This window comes from Pelmatolapia mariae, linkage group LG8, assembly GCF_036321145.2.
Source record: "Pelmatolapia mariae isolate MD_Pm_ZW linkage group LG8, Pm_UMD_F_2, whole genome shotgun sequence".
NCBI classification, from domain to species: domain Eukaryota; kingdom Metazoa; phylum Chordata; class Actinopteri; order Cichliformes; family Cichlidae; genus Pelmatolapia; species Pelmatolapia mariae.
Genome location: NC_086234.1, coordinates 13045580 through 13072500, shown reverse-complemented (window position 1 = coordinate 13072500; position 26921 = coordinate 13045580). Strand labels below are relative to the sequence as shown.

Genomic DNA, 26921 nt, shown 5'->3' with positions numbered 1-26921 from the left:
AAGAAACCATTTCAGATAAGTGTTTGAGCACTGCAGTTTCTTTTTTTCCTTTTCCTGCCCTTTGGCTGCTATGTTATTTCAAGATTATCAAGCCATGTCACCCTAAAACTACCTCGTCAGAATCCAAAACCTACAAATTAGCTGTTTGAAGTGTTTCAGTTCACAGGAGCCTGTTACAGTTCAGTCATTTCTGGCCTATGCACCGTTGTCAAAACACTGATAATTCTGCCTGTACGGAGGCACTGTACAGATTAATTTGTTTGATTTAGCTGAAGTCAGTCAAACCCACGAAATTATAATGTAGTAAATATTTTCTCTTGTTTCAGGGTTTTTTCCTCACTGTGTCCCCGGAGTCGATCGTCAAGGTGGCAAGGCACGCTTCCGATAAGAACAAAATTTTTTGCATGAACCTCTCAGCACCATTCATCAGCCAATTCTTTAAAGAGCCCTTGATGAAGGTTATGCCTTATGTCGACATCTTGTTTGGCAACGAGACGGTAAGTGAAACGAGACGTGCATTCAAGCCTCTTTAGGACAGATATTTCCAGCTTAGTATATTTGTTTTTTCTCAATGTTTTTGCAAATTTTACAATTGAAATTGACAAATTCTTATATTTGGCTTTGAGACAAGCTGATTTAGCTGCTTTTCCCTCTCCCTTTCTTTTGATTGGCTGCACTTTGCAAACACGAGATGTGAACAGCAGGTTTACAAATGCACAGCTGCTGGTCCTGAATGAGATTTCCATAGTAAGGATATCCCTCTTCTCTTTGACGTCATACAGGGGGAGTGTGGAGAGCAGTCTGAAGCCTGAGATTTCGGTTCACAGACGTTACCTGAATAAATGCTGACCTCATAAGGTGTAACTTTAGCCAGGTTTAATATGGTCACCATTGTAACAGTATGTCTGACAGCTTGGATTACCTCCAAATCTTTCAATGTGACCTCAAATCAACAGCTAGGTGGCAATCAGATTTTCCAAAAGGACAATGATCCCAAACTCAAATGGATAAAGCAGGCTAACATTAACCATCTGGAATTGGCTTCCACATGCCTTGACCTCAACACTATTGAAAATTTGTGGACTATGCTTAAAACTTAGGTCCAAACCAAGAAACCAACCAATTTAGATGAACTCGAGCAGTGAAATATCTAGCCAGAATTAAGCCAGAAGCTTGTTGACGGTCAGCAAAAGCATCTGGTCGAGGTTCAGCTTGCTAAGGAACGTTCAACCAAACATTAGTAGGGGTATATATTTGAGCCTGTATGTATAATTTTACCTTGTGCAACAATTTCTTGTTTTTTAGTCGATAAAGATGTACAATCATTCCGCTTTATGTATAGTCACGCTAACATTGCGCATTTAGCCTTTTTGTCCCACCCTTTGTACACACAGTGTGTGTCAGATTTAGTACAGTAGCATTGAATGAACAAAAACTAAAGTATAATACTCTTGATATAGATATTATACATAAACTACATATGTTCTTAAACACTCAGATATGGCAGTGTGGGCATGTAAATAATTTATTTACTTAAGCCTTTTTTTTCTGCTTAAACACAGTTTAGTGTGATTCAATGAACAATAACACCTGTTTATCAAACTCCTGAGTGTTTTCTCTCGTTGGTGGTTTGTCTCGTCTGAGTGCTTCATACTACTTTATGTCACCACGTTTAAAGTAAAATCAAAAGGCTGTGTCCGACCTTTGATTCCACTTATTGCTCTCCTCAGTATCCATTTAACGTCTCACTTCTCGCTCACCATTAAGAGATGAATAAAAATGAGCGCGTTAATCAATCATCTCACTTGCGTCACCATTCCATGCAAGTTGATCTATCGATTTTTCTCCGCTTTGTGGAAGCGAGTAGGTGATTTGAGGTCAAGCTGTGGTCACAGAGTGTGCTGCTGCTGGGAAGTATCCTCTAACAGAGCAGACGAGCTTAACTCTGAGGACAAACTGCACCTTTGGGGGCGGGCGCAAAGCAGAGGGAAGTGGAGTGGATGTTCACTGGGCTGAACTTGCCTCCCCACTGCTAAAGTTACTAAACAGAGCCCTGTCTTCAGGTTAGAGATGGGGTCTGCAGACCGGGACAGAGCTGGAAGAAACTGCTCAGCATTTGAGGATTTATTGCCATTGCTGACTTCAGCTTTTTTTTCCCTCTTTTCCGTTCCCAACATAAGACCTCCCTTTTACATATGCACCTCTCTCTCTCTCTCTCTTGCTTCCTAATTGCTGTGAGGAACGATTCTGTCTCCTTAAACCGTGCTGTACATTTTGCAAGCGTTATGTATTTTCTAGTGGGTGGTACTGTAACTGTTTGTTTAAGAAGTTTGCTCACACCTCCAGTCATTACGATTTAATGACTCCGGATAATTGCAATGTATGTTTGTTGAAGTAGATTATCTTTCGGAGACTCTGTCAGGGCTCGCTTTCAGAAATTGAACCTGGCTAAGAACACCAAAATATGAGTTTCAGTGAAAAAAAACAGAGGGCAGATTAACTGCTCAGCCGCCTCAAGCAGTGAGGTCTTCAAGGGTCTGTATAGGACTAATGCCTGTCCACGGTGTTTTGACTCCTTTTGGCTCCCCCACCCCCTCACCTCTGTATTGGCTGCTGGGAGGGGGGAGTGGGGAATGACTGCTCATACAGTCGAGCCCCAGACCTCCCATTGTGCACAAGCCAGACAAGGTTGCCGGTCATGCAGTGGTGCATGGTGAGTGACAGGCAACAGAGCCGCCTCGCCCACGCTTGCCCCTTCCAGCCCCCCCGGCCGTCCTCTCGCCCCAGCTTCCACCCCCCAATGTGATGGATAACCCTCAGCCCGCGATGCTTTCATAACAAGTCAGTGACAGTCAGGATCATGCAGGCTGACTCCTATAGCCTTGCAGAATGTGCCATAAGGGAAGGCTAATGTGTCTGCTTGTCTCTGCCTTCCTCTCCCACACTTACTGAGTCACGATACAGAGCTAGTCTCACTTGGGGAAAAAAATGTTTAAAGCAGCTGTAAGATCTCATGTTTTGAAAATGACATGTAATAAATTTGAGCAAGATCGTTTTTGATTGCCACCTTATTTTTCCACGACTGGGAACTTATTTCAGCCAGATCACAACTCACGTTTAATCATTTTTAAATTCCCAAACAGTTTTGCAACACGGCAGACTTCAAAACATGTCAATAGCCTCTGTTTCTTCTCTTGTTTTTTTTTTTTCTCCCCTGCCGGCTTCTGATGTTGAAATGTGTCTGTGTTTGAGTCTACCCTGGGTAATTCTGCTATAACTCGATCCTGCTGGTACTTGTTTTAAACCTGGCATCAGCAGGCCCTGCCTGCTCTATCGGCAGCCTCGTGCTTATATAACAGTCTCCCATCCATCCTGTAATTACTGCCTTTTTGGGGCATAGTGTAGTGTCTGTTCCTTCACTGCTGAGGGGAGGTGGAGGAGGAGGAGGAGGAGGGGGGCAGTGCGGTTTCTGCGTTGGCAGGACCTCGGAGGTGGTGCCGGCAGAGGCACATAGACATCAGACGCTACTTCTCTTAATTGGCAAACATGTCGTGTGATAACCTGGGAACAGCACCGGCCTAATTGAGTCCTCCTGTGCTGTCCTCCTCTGACTACCTGACATGGAACCCAGGGCATTACATTTCCCTCCATTTAATGGCCGCAGTTAATTAGGCCCGAATGAGGGAATCATTACCGCTGGAAAAACCACATGCCAGTGGATTCGCCGATAAAATTAGCCACAATTTGCTTTTGCTATTTGAGCATGAGAGATAAACCACACAATGGGGGGGGGAGGAGGATTGGACCATTACTGGTGGATTTGTATTGTGGCATTTTAGGCATATCATAGACAAATGGAACGATTAATCAAGGCTGAATTATTCACCCTGACTGATATTTCTTTTAGCCAGGATTCACGGCTTTCTCAATTTAGATCAGTCCGTGTGCTTCGGCTTCTCTTTCCCCTGTCAGAATGTTTTAAAAATGTGCTTCCTTAATAAAACTGTGCTGCAGATGATGTGCTTAGTTTTTTGCCCCACAGCCAGTACCGAACAACCTCCTCACTTCTCAGCCATTAACATTATATACCACCCCCATACAGGAGCTCCGCATGCTTTCCATTGCTGTCCAATGCATTCTGCACCTCCACACTCAGAGGGAGCTTATTTATATGGGTCCCAGCCCCGTCTTCCAAACGAGAGACAGCCATTGTAATTGAATACTCAATAGGTGAGCCATTTAACAAAAGTGGAAATGGCGTTCGGCTATGTATTAATGTGCTTCGCTGAGGCAAAAGGAGCCATCATCATTTCAATGTTCAAGCTGTTTTAAAAGAGCATTTAGCCTGCCATCTCTCCAGGCCATGAGAGCAAAATGACACGGATTTCTTCCTCCTCTGTACTTTGTGCGAATGTTCCTCGCCTAATATTTTGTATGGTTATCTTGCTTATTTTCCCATCCATCCTTCAGCACCTCTCAGTGATCTAGGTGGAGGGATACAAGCAGCTCCACAGAAGGTTATTGTCATGAAAAGCCCCTCAGGTCTTTTGGCTCTCAGCCCTATTTTTCTCCATCTGCATGCATTGTGCGTATTTGTGTGTGCATGGGGTAGAAGGGGGGGATCTCTAATGATTTTTCCAGGACAGACTAAAGTGGATGTAGAAGTGTGTGTGTGTGTGTGTGTGTGTGTGTATATATATATATATGTGTGTGTGTGTGTGTGTGTGTCTGTCTGTTGATGTGTGAATGGAAAAAAAAGGGTGGCAGAGGAGATACATGGGCAATACGGCGTCATTTCTTAACATCTCTCTAGATTCGTCATCTGGCTTTGTTTGTTTGATAGACTGCTTGGAAGCCTTATCTCTGTGGTGAGACCCGTGGCTGTTTATCGCCTCAGTGACGTATGCGGGACTGTGGAAGTACGTGCTCTCTGCTGTCAGTATGTGTAGGTGATGGCAAGTTCACTAAAGGGCCCTTAGGGTATTGATGGGTGTTTTTTTTGTACAAAAAAAAGAGGAAAAAGAAAAAAAAAAAAGAATAGGAAAAAGAGTTTCCCCTTGACAGCTCACCCACAGCAGACTCGAGATGTGCTTCTCAACGGTAGCTTGGGGAAAATATGCCGTCTACTGCCTAAAACAAAGAGATGCGAGAGTCAGATTAGCGTGTTACTGAAACAGCTTTCCTTTTAGGCTCTTCTCTCTCTCCTCTCCTGTCAGAGCTGTCTGCAGAGAACGAGGGTGGTGGTGGTGGGGGGAGAACATGAGACATTAACCTCTATGTGTTTATTCACAAGGCCCCACAGGCCAACTGGGAGGATGAACACAGAACCATCTCTAAAGCCGGCGAAGCGGAACAATCACAATGTGTCATTGGAGGAAAAGACATGAAGTATTAGCTGCCGCTCTCCTTTGTGTCTTTCACAACTGAATTTTAATTTAATGTGCTATTTCTGTGATGAGTCACATGCCTTTCGTTCAGCGCCAGAGTACATTGACCCCTCAGTGTGACGTACAGTCAGTGAGTTGTATGATGAGTCATAGCCGCATTAGCTGTGATGATTGGCTAAATGCAAAGGCTGCCTTGCTTTTATTTTTGCTCTTTTTACTTATTTCTTTTCTCTTTTTTTTCCCTGAATACTACCTCATACACCCGCCCTCCCCAAGACCCAAGACAATTGAAATCAATTGTTTTCTTTTTCTTCTTCTTCTCTCACTACTATAATCACTATTACATGCAGCTGGGGATAAGAAATCACATTAAACATTCTTAGATTAAAAAAAAATATGTAAATGTTGGCAGTGTTGAATTTCCTTAATTGTCGTGTGTACTTTGCTTTAATTGCATCAGTCATTTCCTCCTGAGTCTCATGTTTCATCAGGTTACAGTAAATGCTAGATGTTCATTTCACACTGACAGCGGATTAAAGTAGATCTTTTGTTTAATAAAAAAAAATTATATATATATATATATATATAATTATATATATATCACATACCAAATTTTGGACCTATTGGAAGTTCAGGCATTAAATTACAGCCACAGTATTTTGCTTATGGAGCCAGATGTGTGCTTCGTGCATGAGCTACCTACATCCTTGACTTTTTTTCATATCGAATGTAGCTTCAGATATGGATGAAAAAAATCTTTTCACATATTTTGAGAGGTTTTATTTATTTTAAATTTTAAGCTTCCACTGTTCAAAAAATCATTTATTTTGTACAATATCCAGCTATTGGGGAAAAACAATAAATGACAAAGTAAAAAAATATTTATACACAAGATTGATTTCTTTGTGGAAGCTGAAATTTATTTATTTTTTAAAAGTATGTGTTCATTTTTGTTGTTAAATTGTGTGAAATTTGACATTCTCATTCTGAGGCCATCGTTACAAACTTTTTTCTGTCAGATTAAACTACTGATGGCCTTGAAAGGGCACACATCCCCACATGAATTAGTTTTACAGCAAAAGGATAAATAATACTCATCCAAAGACATGCATGTTAGGTTAGCTGGTGATTTTCGATCAATTATCGCTGTGGATGTCATCAAAAATGGAGAATCTTTGTGTTCTCTGGAGTCCAGGGTGTAACCTGTCTCACGTCCTCTGGGATAGGCTCCAGATGTAAAAGTGTGTCAATATGCTTCATTTTTTAGAAATGTCATGAATTGCTAGATAAGGACCCAAATGTAGACACAAGAGACTGACTGAATAAAAGTTGATATTATATGTCAGTTGATGAAAAGTCCAAAATAAGAGAATAAGTAGAAGGAGTGAGGTTAAAAGAAGATGAGACAGCGGGGAAGACAGCACTATTTATACACATGAGAGCAATTAGGAGATGTGGACACAGTAGCGTAACGCGACACAGGTGATAATAATCAAAGCCAGTCAAGCAGATGGGGGAAGTAAAACTAGAAACAAGACACTTGCGACAAGAAACTATCAAAATAAAACAGGAACTAAGAACCAAAACTAATTGGAAAAATGCAGAAACATAAATTAACTTAACATAGGAGAGCTGAAACAGGAGGACCAAATGATACTTTCAAGATGGGAAACACTGAGGGAAAAACACTCCTGAAACTAAGACTGACCTATAACAAAAATTAAAGATTTACAAAAAGGTCACTAAACAAGACTGTAACACAAAACCAGGGATCATGACAAAACTCCCTGTTACATGCAACAAACTGATAATAACCTTGACCAAGTGCACAGGCATACAACGTTTGTAATCAGACCCTAAAACCTCTATCTGCATCTTATAATGTAGATTGTTAAAAACTGCAAAGTTGGCTTCCACCTCTGTAAAAGTGTCTCTAACTACATAAATAATTCAAGCATGGCTCTATTTTTTGGAATTTTACATCATATTGATCCACCGTCCTCTGGAATAAAGGGAACGAAATAAAAAGGCGGAAAAAAGGAAGTTAAAAGAACTTAAACTGAATGGAATAGCCCGAAAGTAAATGCCAAAAGTATAACTGGAGTTTAAATCTCAGTGGTATAACAAACACTGCAGCAAAGGCATGCATGAGGTGTATAGCCAACTTTACACCGGGAACCTCTGGATTAGATCATCATTAGGCAATCTGCCTGAATACAGTCATCCAGTTCAACAGCATGAAAGCACGAAAAAATGAACTGATGAGCATTTCAGATGTTTATCCGTTAGATATAAAAACATTTCTAACACATTTGATTGCAAAGTGAGCAGAATGAATCGCTAATGTCAGTTATTCACAAATATTTATGCACTCAGGGTGAAGTTGAAAACCAAGAGCAAAGGTGTCTTTTACTTTTTGCGAACTAACTTTTCATTTGTAAGACAAAGAGGTTGGGAACTACTTTACTCAATCACAGAAAGTGTTGCTGCTGTTAAGCCATCAGTCGTCCTGTGTGTGCGCAGGCAGAGAGAGCTATTCGGCGCAGGAGAAGAAGAAGAATGGTCTCACTGACATTCCTCTGTTTTTCCTGGCTGTCTGTTTGCGAGTCATGGTACTTTGGGAGCCAGCATGGCTCCACCAGAGGAGTCCGACTAACCACTGTAATTGTGCCGTGCCGAAGCCGCCTTCCCCAACCCTGGGACTGAACCATGAAATATTTGAAAATGCCGGGGTTAAGAGGGGGGTCGTTGGCAGTGCAATGTGAAATGTGAGACCATAGAGCATCTTTAACAAGGGGGCAGATAGAAAGCCCGCCAGCCAGCCAGTCGGGCAGCCAGGGCACACATTGGAGTTCTCTGAAGGAGAATAATTATGGATGTAAGAGGAGATATTGCGCTGGGAGCAGATCAATAGTGCCCACGTACTGCTAGCGCTGAGGTGAGTATATTTCTGTCGCAGCAGGAGAGAGTGCAGGATATCAGCTCGTTGCTAGAGCGACTCGCAGAACTTCGAACACCGGCGGGCTTCCCAGATGCCCTTACAATCCCGATGCCCGTCCTCCTTCCATATCACTGCTGCTTGGAGTTTGGCTGGTTGCTTCGCCCCCCCTCCCCGCCATCTCCAATCCTCTTATCCACACAGAGTTGGCGGGAGGACTTGCCTTTGTCTACTCATGATTGTATTCCCACAGTCCAGACTATACTGTCATGGTTTCCAGTGTCGTTTGGAGGACTCCCCTATTCTCTGGATAAGAAACTGACAAAGGCAGAATCAACAGGCGTAATCTACTCACCCGTACTACCAAATTAATTAGTTGTTCCATGGACAATGAACCTGTGAGCTTATTTTAGAAACGAAAGCATCCATTTGTTTCCACTTGAAGTGAATGAAAGGATTGTTTTCTCTAATTTACAGTCGTCATGCAACGTGCAAAGTATTTCCTTCTAGATGAGCCATGTGGTTCATTTGCTTTCCCTGCAACACGTATCGCATGGGATCTGTGCATACATGTAGCCTTATTGTTGAAGGGGGCCCTGCCCTCCGTGCAGATTTTGATCTGGAATATGGCCACATTGACAGATACCATATTGAATATCGTCTCAGTTTTTCTATGGCCATTTTATTCAAAGATCTCATGTCCCCTGTGCGCACAAATGGTTTGAATTATTTTGAGAGCTTTTTTTCCTCCCTGGGTTTTTCATTGTCTGAGGCATGCAAGTCCCTCAAGAGCAGATCTTTGTTTCTCATTAGGAGGTAAATAGAGCAGGCCAAATGCTCGCATGTTTATTATACACAGGAGGGTATGGTCACTGTTCTCAACAGCTCACTGCAGGGGAAAAAAAAAGCTGTTTGCTTTCTTGACCTTTGTCTGCACCGCCTGCAACCAAATGTCTGTTGAATTTACTGGATAATAAGCTGCGAAAAATTGATGGACTGAAAGGAAGTTGGTCTCAGCCTCATCAAAAGTTTTTCCTAAAACACATTTCAACAAAAAGTCATTTATCCAGACAGAAAAATCACCATTCAACATAACCACCATTCAAAGGTCATTATTTGAAGTGAAATTTCCACAGAATAAAACAGCGGCAAAACTATGAAATATGCAAGAGGAAAAACACCAGGATAACCATACTGGGTTGCACAAACATGATAGCAAATTTCCAACATAATAAAAGCAGTTAGCAGGGACCAAGAAGTAGATTTTGAGGTTTTTGAGCAACATTTGTAACCATTCAGATGACATCTTTGGTTATTTCAGCAAGACAAAAGTCCAAATCAAGCCTCAAGTTTATGCTGCACCAGTTGATTGCAGAACCTTACTGAGAATTAATACCAAGACACATTTAGTCCAAGTCAAGCGTCAGGTCTATCATAGCAGATTTCAGGTATAATTTCATGTCACTGAAGACTCTCAGGACCAGGTCCAGTTAGTCAAGACGAGTCTAAATGACATCTTAGGTAATTTTGCAGTTTTATTAATATAGTGCCAGCCAGTGACCTCAAGGCACTTTATATTGTTAGGTAAAGACCCTGCAATAATGCAGAGACAACCCCAACAATCAGATTATCCCCTATGATTAAGGACTTGGCAACAGTGGGAAGGAAAAACTCCCCTTTAAGAGGAAGAAACCTCTGGCAGAACCAGGCTCAGGGAGGGGCAGCCATCTGCCGTGACCTGTTGGGGTGAGAGGAGCGAGAATTCCTTCTGAATTATGAAAAGAAGAAATAGTAAAAATCATTTGGTGTTATCTTTGTATTACTGTCAGTTAAATGTAAGGTTTGTATTTACATTTTGCACAAGTTCCGTTTTTTTTTTATAAAGCAGATGTAAACAATAAAGAAAGTCAAAGAAAAATCTATTCAGTAGAATTCAGTAGGCAACCAAGTCATATTTCCAAGAAATACGCAAGTGTGTTTTCATCAGATTCTTATGTTGTTACATTCTTGCCACATAAAAAAAAATCTCACACACATTCTCTTTTAAGTTGGAATAATAAAGCAGAGGCACGAAGGTAAAGCACAAATACCTTAATATCTCATGAAATGAACAGCATTATTATGTCTTCATGTAGAATCACATCACTGATTAAAAAAATAGGCTTTCAAGGCCTTCGGCAGCAGGTATTTAATTAGAGGGAACTTAAACTCCACGAATGCTAAACAATTCCTAACTCGCAGTTTCGCCCAAACATATTATTTCTATCACTTAAATTGTAAGATAAATTGATGTATTGACCCTGAAAAAGGTGCCCCAAAGAACAGGAATCAAGATTGAAATTCGGTTGCTTTTATATGCGTATGAAACGGTAATCCTCTAAGTGTGGAAATTGCAAGTCCTGAAAAATTCAATCAAGTGGACCTTGAGCAAACAAACGTACACCAATAAAAGTTACTGGAGCAAAAGAAAAACTTCACTTAGGAACACAAAAGCGAGTTGGGTTAGCAGATATCACATTATAAAGGCAAGAATGGAAGTGCTGATTTAATTTGCTGGCTCACCTTTAGAGTCAAAGAGAAGTCATATCTATTGAGCCAAGATTGTTGTAAGCACGGAGATGAATATTTATTTATTTAAAATAAATTATTTTTTTGTTTACATAGCACAGTATTACAAAGTTAGTGTAGAAATATGTAAAGTTTAGAGCACCATATTAAATTTACAGTAGGAACCAGTGATGAGCATACCAGAAGTATGGACAGATGTAGAAGACTCTTGTGATCTATGAGTTTTAGCATTATCAGAGAAGCAGAACCAAAGAAAAGCAGTATCTTCACCAGTATAGAGGCCTGCAAGGACAAAGAAAAAATATGAGGCAACACTAATATAGGATATACATGAATGCAGAGGAGAGAGCAAGACAGCAAAACACACTAAAAATTATGGAGCAAAAAGATACAGATCCAAAACATCTGGAATAATTCGCTAGAGAAAGCTAGAGGAGGCAGAGAGATCAGTATCAAGACAACCTATGATCCAGCAAAGAGGGGGAAAAAACAAAAAGAGGAAAAAAAAATCGTGCTGTAATTTGAGTTCTTTGAGACTCACAAGGACCAAAAAAGTTGTTTAATAGCTGCTCTTTCTGAGCTAAAACACTTCATCCACTGTTTTTTCTTCATCCACTTCCTCGAGAGATAACCGGTTTCTGGTAGTCTGACGTTGTGTACTGACCCCTTGTTTGAGTCCAGAGGTGAGATGTGTGATAGAGGCCCTCAGCGCTGATAAGGCCATCAGGCTGATAACTAACTCCCCCCAGCACAAAGCTACCACTGCCGCTGCCACTGCTTCCATTAGCCCCAGCAGATGCACTGAATGCCCGTCTGGTCCCTCCTGCTCTACCTAAGGTTACATCCTATGTTCGGAGCTCCTTATGCAAACCCTGCTTTCCCATGCTGTGATTGCTATCAGAGAAGATATTTATGTAGTGCACATGTTTCTGATTGTTTAACCTTTAGACCTGTGCTGTAGGTGCTGTTTCCATCCCCATAGGCTTGCTACCGCTCTCCTGCCCTTGTAGGTAGACCAAGAAAGACGGGAGCAGATGCTGTTGCTAGAGGTGTATAATGCACTGACAGGCGAGGGCACTGCTGAAATTGGACACATGAAAGCTTCAGTCAAACTGTGCACTTGCTTTTAGGTTTAAAAAAAAAAAACTCAGCTCAATGATTTTTGGTTATTTCCTTTATTCAGGCCATTTTATTCGCAAGAAATGTCAGATAAATTAGCTTATTATCGTGCCACCAGTGATGATAATTTTACCCTGTATTGTTCTTTAGCAGAACTTTGTCAGCTTAATTTCCAAAAACCAGAAAGAAAAAGAAGTCAAATTTCTAAGCACGGTTGCCCGACTCCAACCTATGTTGATGGGTACACCAGCAAAATCTCAGAAAACAACATAACCTGTTGAGAGACATATTTCAAAAAGACAAAATAATATTTTAGAAAAATATGTATTACACCAGTGTAAACTAAAACAAAGAGTAAAAAATCAGCTAAACTTGAAAAAAAATCGAATCTAGTCTTTGTCAGTTTGGCCAAATTTGTCAATAAAAAAAGCATAAGTGCTGTGGTGCATATGTTTATTTGAGACTTAGCTGTCTTCATACCATAGATAATCTTGTAGGCAGCAGATGGGAAAAAGGTTGTTTTTTAAAAAAATCACAGTTTTGACAGGTGTTTCTGTGAGTCATGTTTTTTAACAACTGTCCTTCAAGATATGTATAAGTAAAAAAACAAAGATAATAGAAAACAGTTTTAGGTGATGAAATAATGTGCAAGTGTTAAGCCATATATATGTACGTGCTAAATGAAAAGTTGTTATTTTTCTAAAAGAACACAAAACAGGTGGGATACTGCAAACATCGTTACAAATGATATTCTCAGAATATTGTCCCAAGTGTCCATGACCATCTTAATTAAAAGGAGGTTGACATACAGGCGATAAAGGTGTCTCCCCTATACTTTAGGGAGAAAATCATCCTTTCCCCCACAATGTCCATCCATTGTTTAAGACTTGGAGGGTCTGGTTTATAGCATTTCTTTCTGATAACTTTTTTTTTTTTACCAGCACTGAGCAATATTTACACAATGAGAAACATTCTCTTTAGATACACCCAAAGCACAATGGCATGACATGTACAGTGTAGGAATTTTATAACCTAGCATCTTTATTAGAGTTTCTTTATATTTTCCTTCCAAGGAGACAGACTATCTTGTAAATTTTAAGAGGTCTTGAGCAATAATTGCCAAGGTTTTCTGAAGTTCAAAGTTTTTATGTGGACATTGGCTACTTTTTCACTCCTTTTCATTTCAGTCCTTGTAGCTAAACGTTTTCAGTGGAATGGGTTTTTTTTGGTTCTATGAATTCATTCAAGCATAAAAAGGCACCTAACTCAATGGGAGCACCACTTTTAAAATTTTAGGGACCTTGTTACAAGCAGGCTGTAGCAAAAATACACGAGTTGTTCCCATTTCTTTAGTCGAAGTTATGAGAAATGCCAAATATAATGCAGTTTAACAGGCATAAAATAGCATTTTTACACCAACAAGGTGATTCCCAGAGCTGTTAGCGGAAAACTTGGCATATCTCGTCATGGTGAGGAGCATATCTTTAAACATTTTAGGAAACTGGACAAGTAGACGTGTCAGGTCTAAAAACTATCTATACTATATACCTGTACTACAGCAGATAAACAAAATCTCCATCAAAGTTCAGTTAATCCATCTACTGTTCACTAAAATGTCATCAGAAGTGGTCTCAGTGGAAGGGTGGCTGTCAAGAAGCCATTCTTAAGGAAGGGTTGAGTTATAAAAAATTATATAAGACCTGGACTGAAAGTTAGTGGTAACAAGTCTGAAGGAGTGATGATTTCCTCCGTCAGGAGAGACGTACAACAGTGAATGTGTACAGCCATCTGTAAAGCACGGTGGAGGTTCAGTCATGGTTTTGTGCTGCAGTTCATGCAGCGGTGTTGGAGATCTTGTCAAAACTGATGAAATTAGGAATGCAGAAAAGTACCATCTAATTTTGATCCACCATAAAAAAATATATATTTTGGAAATGGCTTCATTCCCGACTTCCCCAGGCCCAGACTTCAACATTATTGAAGCAGTGTGGGATCATTTTGACAGAGAACGGAACAAAAGGCAGCCAACATCCAAAGAAGAGCTTTGAATGTCCTTCTGGAAGCCTGGAGAACTATTCCTTAAGGTTACTTAAAAGAATTTACCAGAAAGCTTGCCTAAGAGAGTTCAGGCTGTGCTGAAGAGTAAATGTGGTCTTACCAAATATTGACTGAATATTGCCTCTTATAGTGTCTTTCCATGATGTTTCTACATGTTTCAATGAATCACTGTACCTATTTCCAATTTTGCTAGCAAAACATAAAGAAATGAGGCGTGACTCAAACACATTTCAGAGTTTGAGAAAGCTCTTCTGTGGATTTGATTAAAGCGGTTGATGTAAGTTTATCTATAAACATACACTGACTTGCAGATTAAAATCTGAGCGATTGCACTTGAATGTAAGAAAATATCAAGGCGAAGATGAAACATGCCACTTAATGGCTCAGTAAAACTTGAAGTGAAATACCATCAGCTGCTGTTGAGTAAATTCCCAGAGGCAGTAAAAGCGACTCCAGGCTTTCTGGAGTGTGTTGTTCCTGCGTGTGTTTACCCCCATGTTTGTGGCATGTCATGCTTGAGCAGAATTGCTGCATTCTCCTGGGAGCTTCAGGAGGGCTCGGTACAGGTGATTTATTCATCCTAATCTGTCCCGCACAGTAGCAGGGCGCTGCCTTCTTTCCACCCAGCATGAGTGAGTTGCTATCAGCTTGCATGATCGTTTTAATAATCACCTGTGGTTGTTATCAGCCCACATATCTTTGAGGTGGCAGCTTCCTGTTCGGCAGCACCTGGACTCGTGCTGAGGGCTGACATCCTGACATCCAGGAGGAGATATGTTTGTGACCCCGAGGCCACGTCAAGGACACTGATGCTCCCCTCCGATGTCATCGTCTTGATTAGTTATTCAGTCTCCAACCCACCCCACCCCCCCACCCGCCCACCCACTGCCCTGTAATGTATACTGTAGTAATCTGACTGGAAACACTTGAGTTGAATGCCAGATGTTGTTTATACTGGGCATTTATGAAAGCTGTCTGACTCGCCTGAGTGATGTCTTACACTGACATGTAGGGAATGACAAAAACACACCATATGCCATTGTTATATACATATACTTATATCCATAAGTAGTGATAACTGGCTGAATTATTTGACGTGTTATAACCCAGTCATGCTCACTTTATTTTAAATGGTTTCTAAAGATCAGTCATTTCCAAATATCATTACAGGCGTGATCATTTCTTCTCCTGTAGTGTGAAATGTACTCTACATATAGAAAACTGTTGTCTTCTTTATGGTTCCTTAAAACCTTAAGGTATTTGAAATTGAGCTGCTATATAAAGGAAGAAGAAAACAGAGGTTTTGGTGTGAAAAACTTGTCAGGGCTGCACCCAGGAATAAAAAAACCACAACGTCAAATACAATTCAATTTCTGCCTCTGCATCGCTTGGGCTAACGGTCAAATAAATGCTTATTTTCTGAATAGCCTGGGGGAGTTCGCTTTTCAGCTTATCAACTTTTATTAACCTTAGCACTGAGGTTTGCTCTTTGATTTAGATTCTTTAAAACACTGAAATTGGATTTTTTTTTCCCTGACGCACTCCTGCTGTGACATATGCTCGACAACTTGTTACACAGAGGAGAAAAAAAACTCAGTACTTGCTTTGTTTTGTTTGTGGTTTTTTTCTACTGGGAATATTTTATCCTGGAAGCTAATGACTCAGACAGTTTTATTAATTTCTTTTCTCTTGGGTGCCCTTATATGTAGTGGTACTTTAACTGGCAGTGCATTAAATGATTTGGATAGGATAGGAATTGAGAACCGGTTCCAAATTGTCCAATCTTTTGGAATCAAATTCATTATGAGGTCTAGCAACACCTGTAGTATACACGCTTAACTGCCACTTTATTAGTTACAACTGCTGGTTAATGCAAATCAATTTTTCCACACATCCAATCTTAAAGAGAATCATCTGAAAAAGAGAAAATATCCAGGGAGCAAAAGTTCTTTGGGTGAAAATGTCTTTATGATGATCAAAGAAAAATATCCAGACAGGCAGTGAGCTGATAAGAAGGCAACAGCAACTCAAGCAAATACTTGTTACAGCCAGGGCATGCAGAAGAGCATCTCTGAGCATCTCATGTCAATCCTTGAAGCTGATAGGCTAAAGTAGCAGAAGACCACGATGGGTTTATCTTGTATTTGCTGGGAACAGGAAATTATATGCAAATAGTTTGGAGTAACATTGCTTTGTCTGACGAGCCCCAGTTTGAGTTGGTAGGGTCAGAAATTGGTATAAACAACATTAAAGGATGGCATGGATCCATTCTAGCTTGTATCAACAGTTTAGGTAGATGGTGGTGTAAAGATGTAGGGGGTGTTTTCTTGGCTCAGTTAGGGCCTATTAGTACAAAATAGGCACAGTTTAAAGAGTATGTTGCTGACCATGTCCATCTGTTTATGAACACAGTGTATCCACCTACTGATGGCTGCTTCCATGTCACAAAGCTCAGATCATCTCAAACTGATTTCTTGAAGATGATAAGTTCTCTGTACTCAAATGGCCTCCACATTCACTGGATCTCAATCTAGTAGAGCACCTCTTGGTTGTGGTGAAATAAGAGATTGGCATCGTGGATCTGCAGCAACTGTGTGTTGCTACCATGTCAATACTGACCAAAATCTCAGAGCATCTTTTTAGCACCAGTTCATCTGAAGAATTGATGCGGTATTGTTAAGGTGTGCATAATAAAGTGTTTGGTGAGTGAACAAACTTGGCCTTCATCAGGATCGTCATAAACCATACTGTATACAACATTTATATTAAGATATGGACTGAGTAGAAAAAGAGAAATATGCATCAGTTACATTCACACACATATCAAAAAGACATACAAATACAGAAAACGTGATTAATTCAATATTTGATCCATAAACTGGAGGAGGGAAATTACAGAGTGGAATTTGTTTTGCCCCCAGGTTTTTTATTGACGTGTACATTTCTAAAAGGAACTTTAAATAAATAAAAATCTTCAATAAATAAATACACTTATAAAAGTTTTTTTGTTCTATTCAGAGAAAAAAAAGACGACTGTGGTGATTCTGAAAGCTTGTGTAGGCCTCTTTTTTCCCCCTAAAAGGTCAAATTGATCAGGAAACTCTAACGGAATAAAGAAAGAATAAAGTCTTAGGTTTCATTCATAATGGTGAACAAATGGAAAATTATTATTCAACTTTGCAGTTTCCTTCCGCACTTTCAAGATGGTTTTTTTTCACTTATTGTCTTTGTTCCCCAACCATCTACCCAAACCTACACGTTTTACACGTTGCTCCACAACTGAAAAAAATAACACCAGAGCCTATTTACAGCAGCAGACAACAATGTTTGCAACTATTTCGTTAAATTAATGTAGCATCCCAAGAGCCAGGGATTTCTACAATAAGCTGGTAGAGGCCAAAACTGAGCTAAAAGCAGAGGATTACATTCTTGTGGCCGATATATGATTCCAAATATTGGAAATTGTCCTCTGTCTATGGGCTATGTAAATAACTTACTTTTTTGCTAACAAGATTGTTTGTAGTCATATGTTCATAGCTTGTTCACTTCCCCCAGGCGACAAAAGAAATTGCAGTTGACTGCAGGTTTCTCAGATTGAATGCAAAATCAGCAGTTTAACTTCATTAAAAGGAGGGAGGGGGAAAAATGTCTATACGATATAAATAACTTCACAGAAAATATGCAACATACAGCTTCTGCTCTGACTGTTTAAGGCCCGCTAGGCTCCTGTCACTTACAGTGTCATAGAAAACAAAGTGTTAAACTTTGAAAACTGCCCTTTGCATGAAGTGTGTATTTCCTCTTTCATTTTGCTTGGCAAAGAAATTGTAGACTCCCGCCACCCCCCCGACAGGGCTCTGGATTATTAGCTTAAGCTCTCTAAAAATATCCCTTTGACTGTTTAAGCCTCTGACAGCAGCAACATCTCACACATTCTGATAGCTTTATACTAACTATGGCTGCAGAGGGCTCATGCACTCCGCCTGCTTTGTTATCTTTTACCTTGTTTGCCCGAAGAGGAGAAGGAGGAGAACATACAAGCCCTGAGATCTGCAAGAGTCCTCTCTCTCTGTCTCTCTCTTTTCTGGAATCGGACTCGAAGGAGATCATGAAAGGCGAGCGTGCAATCACAGCAATCTCCGAACAAACGGGATGCTTTTTTTCCCCCCCTCCTTTCTTTTGAGCATGAGAGGATTTCGCCCAGATGTCACTCCAAGCACTTGTCATTGTTGCAACAGCTGTAGAAGCACATGGGCCGTCATTTTAAAAACCGTCTACCACAACATACCAAAACAGCACATGTCAACACGCGCAGCCTGAAACATAAGATTTTTGAATATTAACGCTATAAGCTCCTTAAGGAACAGTGGCTTTAATTGCCCATCGCTCCAGTTTTATTGGCTGTATGGGTAGTCTCGGTAATTGCATATTTACCGCCATGCAATATTTATCATAGCAGTATATTAGTTTTAGCCGAGCTTTACAGCACAACATATTTTTGATGCTGGCATTCATAACAACTAGAAATTAATAAATTCCTAAAAGGGATTACACTGTACACATGTGGCTCATAGACATTGCTTCAATTATCTGTTCTTCTTACACCCACACTCTCTCGATAGGCTTTTCTCACAAATATTATAGCTGCTAACTAGAGAGAGAGAGAGAGAGAGGCAGAGCCATGCACTGCTCAGCAGCACTATAGTTATTCCAGCCTTCACTCGTGTGTCTCTTAAATGCTTTGATATGAAATATTGCTGTTTTGACAAGACATTTTTCCAGGCTGCTCTTGTCCCTGCGCGATGCCTCGTGCTAGTTGGTGATGGAGCGTTCCTGAGGAGAAAAGTCAATATGTGGTTGTAAATAAAGGAAAATAAATGTGAGACCCAAGCCCTCGATAGATTGAAAAGGCAAAGAGAGGTTAAAAGAGAACACTACCTTCTGCTGATTACAGAACTGCTTCTCGACTACAGCAGCTAATTGTCTCGCCTGTGTGTGAGGGGCGCAGGGTGGGGTGATGAATTGACATATTGCTGGTGCTGTGATGTTGATCCAAGCCAGGGAGCCATGAGGTTTTCCTCCAGGGACCAGTAACCTTATTGTTCCATGTCATCTCCTCCCCTTCTGTTTGAGGACCAGGTTGTCAACCTCTTCCCAAGGTCACACAAACACCACACCCCCTCCCATACACACCCTCCTCCTGCAGATAATTGGATTATTTAGAATCATAGCATCAACTTATTATCCTGTCTGGGGTCAGAAGTGAATTTAGTGCAGGAGGTTGTCTCTCACAATTTGTGACATCGTTCGGAGCTGACAGGCAACGGCTTCTGTCATCAGTTAGAGGATCGTAACACGGCCTATTTATTACTCACATGTTGTACATCACAGCTAACCACACTGCAGATAATGTTCATGTTCTTGGAAGACAGCTTCATTGTTTTTTTACATTAACGACTGCACAATATGACGAATCAATTATAGCAGTAGTTAGTTTAAACTTTTCTGAATGTATTTAAATGCACCATTTATTGTTTTGTTTGGGGTATTTTTAATGTATAGTTTCATTTTCCAGCCGATGCCCATTTCAGATATGGTTCGGTTGGCATTCAGTTGATGGTTTATCTCTTTTATATAATATAAAAAATTATTTAGATACTTAAAAGGTGTTACTTTGAAGTGGTTCCTGTATATATTTTTCCATTGGTTTTAATTGTTTTGTGTATTAAATTTAAAATATATTTTTAGATTTGTAATTTTACAGAGAATGCATTAAAATGTTTTTTACAGTGTATTTAGCTGTTAAATATATTTTGTTATAGAAGTAAACTTTAAATGTACATAGTTTCTGTGAGTCCTGTAATGCTATTTATTTATTTATTTTACTAACACCAGCTTGTACCTGCGACCACTGGGAGACTACATTAAAATATGAAACGCCTAAAAGATCAGCGTCAGTGAGCGGTTTTCGCGATTAGCTCGCTACAGCCTGCATAAACGTTTAAGTGCACCTGTTAGGAGACTAAAGCAACATAAAGTGGGCGCTGAATGCCTGCAGTGTTGGGGATTCCCACACACTAGCACATATTCATGGTTTCAGTGGTGGTTTCAAGGCTGGAGGCTGATGGGGTGTTATCTCATGCTGCTCTGGTAAGATGAGATGATGTCAGGCTGTAGTTTAAATGGGTGGGCTGCACGCCTATTAAATCAGGAGTTGGCAGAACAACACTAACTCAGGTTACTTATTCTCAAGTGAAAATGGCCAGACATGCGAGGAGCGGAGGGAAGCGAGATGTCTTTACTTCACGTCTGGTGTGTGACACTGTGCTCTGTTTGTGACTCTGTAATTAACTGCTCATTTGTCTGTGTCTTATCTTTTCCAGGAGGCGGCCACATTTGCCAAAGAGCTGGGCTTTGAGGTGAGTTGACCAGCAATTGCACACTAAAAAGATCCTAAAGGTTTATTTTTGCTGATAATGAAGTTCTTTTTGGACAGTGATTGATGTGCTATTATACTCTCCAGGCCTTGCAGCAGTTGCTATGGAAACCTGGCAGTCGTCATGGTTTCTTTGTTCAGCCAGCTCTCTGTTATGACGCACTCTGCTAGGTCTGCACCCAACATCGCCTACAGATGTTATTTATTGAATTTTGAAAAGCCTCTTGGGAAGCTGAGAAGTTGGGCATGGTTTCAAGCTTTTCTCTGCAGGCGTGGGGCTCATCAGGTTGCCTGGTTAAAAAGCCTCCTCATTATCTTCATTGCACTCAGGGATCGCATACTGTATGTCTCCTCTTCACTGCCATAGCATTACACTACACTGAGCGCGCACTGTCGTCTTTTAATAACCAAATTACAGCCACCTGTGATTTTGGATTATGGAAATGAAGATTACAGAAAGCACAGTGTGTTTTAACGTGGGGCTGCCTCTTAAGTGTAAAGTGAACGTTCCCTTAGTCTATTTTTTCCTCGTGTTTTTGCATATTCCTTCCATTGCTATTTAAATGCAAAAATCAAAACACAAATAGCCGATATGCGAGGCTTTTTTTTTCTTCCCTTCACATGGGCTCAGGTATTTTAAGTGCCTTCTCTCTTTCAGAGGTAGCGCTGCCTTGAATATGTCTCTGCTCTGTGTGAGTAATTGTCATCCAGAATCACTAACGGTGTGATCAACGTGACTGGAATAGAAATGCAATCCTGATGGCAGTGACAGGTTTGAGAGGAGAAGGGATGAAGGCGGAGGTGGTGGTGCTGTAGGGGGGTGGTGGAATTGGGGAGGTGTTAGTAATGGAGGGGCCTCACATGGAAAAAAACCCCCACAAAGGGCAAAGTGAAGACTCTCCTAGTAGTTACAATTCTTTGACATTTTCCGTGTCAACCTGATTTGGCAGAACACTCTGCGAAATTGCATTGGATGAATGTGATTTCTCAGATAACATCAGTGGTGTGTACTGTACGTGGCGCATTTCTAGATGGCTGTGGTTCAAAGAAGTTTTCTTCACCGCTTTTTTTTTTTTCCTCTCGTCACTTTCTGGTGACAGTTTTAAACTTTGCTGGTACAGGCCGGCTCGCGTAGACCGGTCATACCCTGGCAAGTTCTCAAAAATATGAATATGCACAGTTTTAGCCTGTAAAACTTTGATTCAACCCGGAGATGAGGGATAAATTGTTACAGCAGTGTTAGCGGAGGAAATTTGTTTGTTTGCAAATACACAGTACACCTGTATGAGTTCGTATGGATATGTTTTGTCATCTTTACATAATATATAGAGGTCAAAATTTTCACAGTTTCGTTGTACATGTACAATGACAATAAATGGCTACTCTACTCTATTATATAAAAAAAACTAAACTAAATGCTAATAAAAAAACAGTTAATAATCTTATTATTTTTTGTTTACATTTTACATTACTCTATACATTTATACTTACTCGTTATTCAAACTATGCATATAGGTTATGAACAAATATTGTATTAAAGTACGGAACAATTTAATTAAATTTAATTAAAAGTGCAAGAATTATACAAAGGGAAATGAATACAGAAGAAAATTAAATGGAAATATAATTTAAGTCTCGTTTTATATATTTAATACCATGATAGTTATGCTTTTTTTAATTATTATTTTTAGAAAGGTTTTTTATCATATATTTTGATGGATTTTGGGATATTAATAACACATTTTAAACTACTTACTGTATTTATTTATTTAGTTTTTTAGGTTTTTCTGGTCTCCATAATTTAAAATGTCATATATTAATTAAATAAATTAATTTTAAGACTCATTTATAAGCTTCCACAAGTAATTAGATTAAAAAAGTCTTACAAGTCTTACAAGATCCACTTACCAGAAATTTTGAAGAGCTTTCAGCCTCATCCGATTGCCTTTAGCAGCAGAAGGCATTTGCTCGATTCATAGTTCAGTGGCAGCCTCTGATGCCATAGAAAACCACCTGTTAACCATATTCTAATGGTTTGAATTGCTTTAAAAAGTAAAATAAAGTTGGCTTGTGTTCAAAGCAGAGTAGGTCTTCTTGAAAACATCAATATTCAAACAATCATTTTTACCTTACAATTATTTCATTATTATATTCTATCATTTGTAGTTTTTTATTTTAGTCTTATAGCCAAAAACATTTGTTCTTTAACATTTGCCGACTCAAAAGAAGACAAAAAGTTAGACTTGCTGTCTGAAACGAAACATATGAAGGCCACTGAGGTCGATTGAAGTTCAGTAAAAGTCCAGGTTAATTGGGAAGGTCGGCACTTTTGAGGGAAACTATAATTGGATTTTATGACCCTAAAGCGCCGCATGATGTACTTTGAGTGTATCCTGAAACACTGTTATCATCACATTATGGATGACTAACAAAAATGACAGCAGCCCTTCTTCAGCTTAAACACAAGATAAAAAGCTTTCCTCTCCAAAACAGCAATCAGCAGATCTGAACACAGTCGCCTGATTGTGATCTGTTTCCTTTAAATGCTCAAAGAACTCTCAGCATCACAGCTCTAATTGAATCTCTCCCTCGCAGTGTTTCTCAAGCAGCATGCAGTGGAAACGATCAGTTTCTCACTGGCTTCAACACAGAAACACAATTTAACACCCTTGTAGAGCTTTCATATTTCACGGTTTGTTGATTTATGTCTGATCAATTGCCTCACAATTGTAAATATTGCCATTTGTCAGTAGTAAACCAAATTGACCATATCATTTGTCAAGTCATTTGTCTGCGCTCACGCTGAACGTTATTTTTCTGTATCGTTTTGCCCCAGGAGCTTGTCAGGTAAGTGTTTCTGCCAGGCAGAAAGGAGGAAGTTAAGTGTGCTTGTACGTGTAAAGGGTAACATCCAATTGTAGCACGTCAAAAGTTTTTTATACTTAAGCGAGCAAGGATAAAATCTCAAAATGTGTAGGGAAGTAAACATTCAATTAGAAAATTATTTCTAAATCACGTGTCCGAAAGTAAGACTGCTGGACCAGTAGCGAGACTCACAGCTTCCTGTCCTGTCTTTTAGTCATCTGGTGGTTTGTTTCCAAAAGAAACAAACTTGAGCTGCAGTGACTTGTGTGTTCGTCATCACTGCTACTGGGTTTAGTGATGACGTTTAAAGAAGCTGATCGCACCCTTGACCCCCCTCTTTGTGGCTTTGCTATAAAAGTGCTCACTCTAGAAGTGATAGTTATCTATATGGGAGCTGGTGATAGACTGAAAAAACCTCCTTCAACAAGAAACATTGTGGATTGTAACACTGCAGGCCAGTAAGCTTTCAAGTCTGAACAACAAGGTAGATTTTCTGTATTTTTTATTTTTTTTGTTAGTTTATTTTATGACTAGTAGTTGGAAGATACTTTGAAAACTTAAACACTAGAACTTGGTGATGTTTTATTTAGTTCACTTTAGCGTAGCTTTAACGATAGCTTTCGATGTGATAAAATTGGATATGCTGGGTTACTATTTTATGTATGTAGCACACAACTTATTTACCTTACAGATTTACTTTTGTTGATACTAAAGCTACTTTCAGCTGCTCCATTATTCACACATTCACACAGGTAGCTCTACATATATTGGATCTGCAGATGTGCCGGACGCCCTTCCTGAGGCAGTTCTTGATGCTTTGGTGGCTTTTTCTGGGATCAAACCAGCACTAATAAAGTATAAAGCACTAATTTATTTATTTTGCAAAGCACTTATTGTGATTTTTTGTGTCCTTGTACTATTTCAACATGGATTGGATATCTTCTTTTATTTCTATGGGTTGCGTACCATGTCATGGGTGTTGGCTGACTGATTGCGTCTTTGTCAGATCCTAATGAAGACTCGTGTGAGGTTTCTTTTCCTGCTGAACTGCTTGAAAAGTAAACTTAAAATATCATTTTACTGAAGAGCACCTGTTGAATCAGCCATCAGAGCCATGTGGCACTTTTTTTCTTCATTTTTTGTAAACTTATATGTGTTTGTGTTATTGTGTGCCCTACCACCTCTGGCCTTTAGAACATTTTAGCTCCTAAAAGCTGAGTGGAGCCCTTTTTTTATGTCAGTGAACATAAAACCCAAGGGTGACAATGTGCCGAAGCCTTGTGTGGTTTTGCATTCAGTGTCTGGAGGAGTGCTTGTGGTTACATCCAGTCACAGTGACAAATTGCTCTTTTTTTTCGCCGTCGTCTGCTAACGGCCTCTGTATTAACCTCACCATTAGCACTTACTTAGAGTGTTACACCCATTTTTCCTCAGCCCTGGGTCTCCCCGGACCTCTCAGGCCTGATTAAAGGGCGTTTGGGAAGCATTTAAAGGTGTAAAAAGCTCATTGGTTTGAGTGAGCCAGTGAGCCTGGTGGTACTAGGCTGGAGCCTATCTTTCTGATTACTCCCATAATCACAGTATTTGCTCACCCCTGAAGGTGCTCAAGCGTTAGCTTTGATACAGATGCTAGAGGCATCTAGGATCCCTAATGCTAGCTCCTCGGTGTGCTGTATTACAGAAAAGCAGTCCACCCCACTGCGAGACGGCGATAAAGACGTTCTACCTGCTCATAGTACATCATGATGAGTTAATAATAAAGTAGCACTGACAGGTGTGGGTTTTTTTATCCCTCTCATGATCAAAGGCAAGCACTCTGGAGAGTTCTGTCGTCTCCAGGCGAGAATATCCATTCAGTGCAGATGCTGAGGAGAGATGGCCTGTTTCAGGAAGAGAATGATACAGTACACGCACCACCTATCCCTTCAGCTTGCAGAAGTAGCTTTATCTGACAACGGCATATCTTAACACGCTTATTTTCATCTCACTTAGGGGATATGACATTCTAATATTTTCGCAGTTCTCCAGTAAGTGCGTGGAAGCCTCATTGAGCGTCCCTATTGATCTGTTTCGAAATGGGTTCACAGCCCATCTGGTTTCATTATCACTTTGATCTGTCTGCCTGGATTGGAAAAATCTGACCTCTCTCAGTCACACGTGTGATCTTTGATTAACTCTTCAGAAATTGCTCCTCATGTTGCATTCACTCGACTCAACACATTCTCACCCGGTGGTCCGGTGTTTTTCACAGACAGACGACATCGCAGAGATTGCAAAGAAAACCCAAAACCTCCCCAAGGAGAACACGAAGAGGCAGCGAGTGGTGGTCTTCACCCAGGGCAAGGACGACACCGTTGCAACTGTCGGTATGCCATTTTTCTTTTCAGCATTCTTTTTTTGTCTTCTTATCTACACACATTTTCCACTCGAAGCCATCCCATCTTTGGCCCCTTTTGGACATCTTTACCCTTCACTTAAACCTCATATCTCGAAGCTGCAGAACACAGCCTTAAATAGATGCTAGATCTCTGACTGAAGGGAGCAGAATGCTATCAGTAATTTCTTTGAAGTTAAGCTCCAATATTGACACCAGATGTTTCAAAAAAAGAATGCTTGCACTACATTCTGTCATTTCAGAGCATAAAAGAAGTGTGGGGGATGCAGAGAGCAGGCATTGATTTGTGAAGTACTTCTAACTTTGTCTTGGACAGACTCCAGGCCAGTCCTCAGCAATTTTTAATGCTTCAACTCTTACATCCTGCCCTATTTTTCTTTCCCTTTTTTTGCAAAACGCTGGCAGAGTGACCTTGGGGAGCGGTTGACAGAGCTGCCCCTCAAATCAATCCAGTTTCCTTTGATACAGGGCATATTTGTTAACAGGACATTAAATGGCAGTGTCATCATAACTGAGCAGGGGTTGCAGGTTTAAGCAGTGTGAGGAGAGACGATAGTTTCCGATTACTGCTGGAAGCCTTTGCCTTTGTTTAGAGCCACGGGGCGTCTCTCCTCATTGCCCTTGCAGTTCAGTTCCGACTAGTCGTGCATGGGGAGAGATAGCCTCAGGTAAAGACTCTAACATATCACTCATCGCTGGGGACTGCGGCGAGGCAGTGCAACAGCAAGACTGTTAGCGCTGCAGGACAGTGTCCTCACATGTGTCCTGCATTCTCAATTTCATACTGCTGGAAAGAGTATTTATAAGCTGACGTTCGGTTTAATTTACTGGTGCCTTTATTTCTATCTATAAACCGTGCTGCCTTTTTGTCCAGATTCTCAAAAGACTATGTTGGTTTGATAAAGAATAAAGCAGCTGTAATGAATACTTTTGTGTTAACAGTGCATAAATCAGCTATGTTTAACGTAAATGTGTACACTTAAAGTGATGAGCTCACAGAATATTTACTTGACTGTGCAGTTTTTCACAACTATACAGAGATTTATAATGCCTCTGTACCGTTGTGGAGAGCTGTAGTTGAAATTTGGTTCATTCTCAGCATTTTTTGTTTGGTTTTTTTTTTATCGCCAAACAGTTTTCAGTGATAGCACTGGA

At 40.2% G+C, this 26921-nt stretch overlaps 1 protein-coding gene across 3 annotated transcripts in view; it reads left to right on the top strand.

Moving 5' to 3' along the window:
• Positions 1 to 26921, top strand: part of LOC134633832 (adenosine kinase-like) — a 138576-nt gene that overhangs the window by 97821 nt on the left and 13834 nt on the right. For all 3 annotated transcript variants that reach the window (XM_063482920.1, XM_063482919.1, XM_063482918.1), the window contains 3 exons: positions 327 to 497; positions 20454 to 20489; positions 25623 to 25737. In XM_063482920.1, coding sequence (XP_063338990.1) covers positions 327 to 497; positions 20454 to 20489; positions 25623 to 25737 — 322 coding nt within the window. The remainder of the gene's footprint in view (positions 1 to 326; positions 498 to 20453; positions 20490 to 25622; positions 25738 to 26921) is intronic.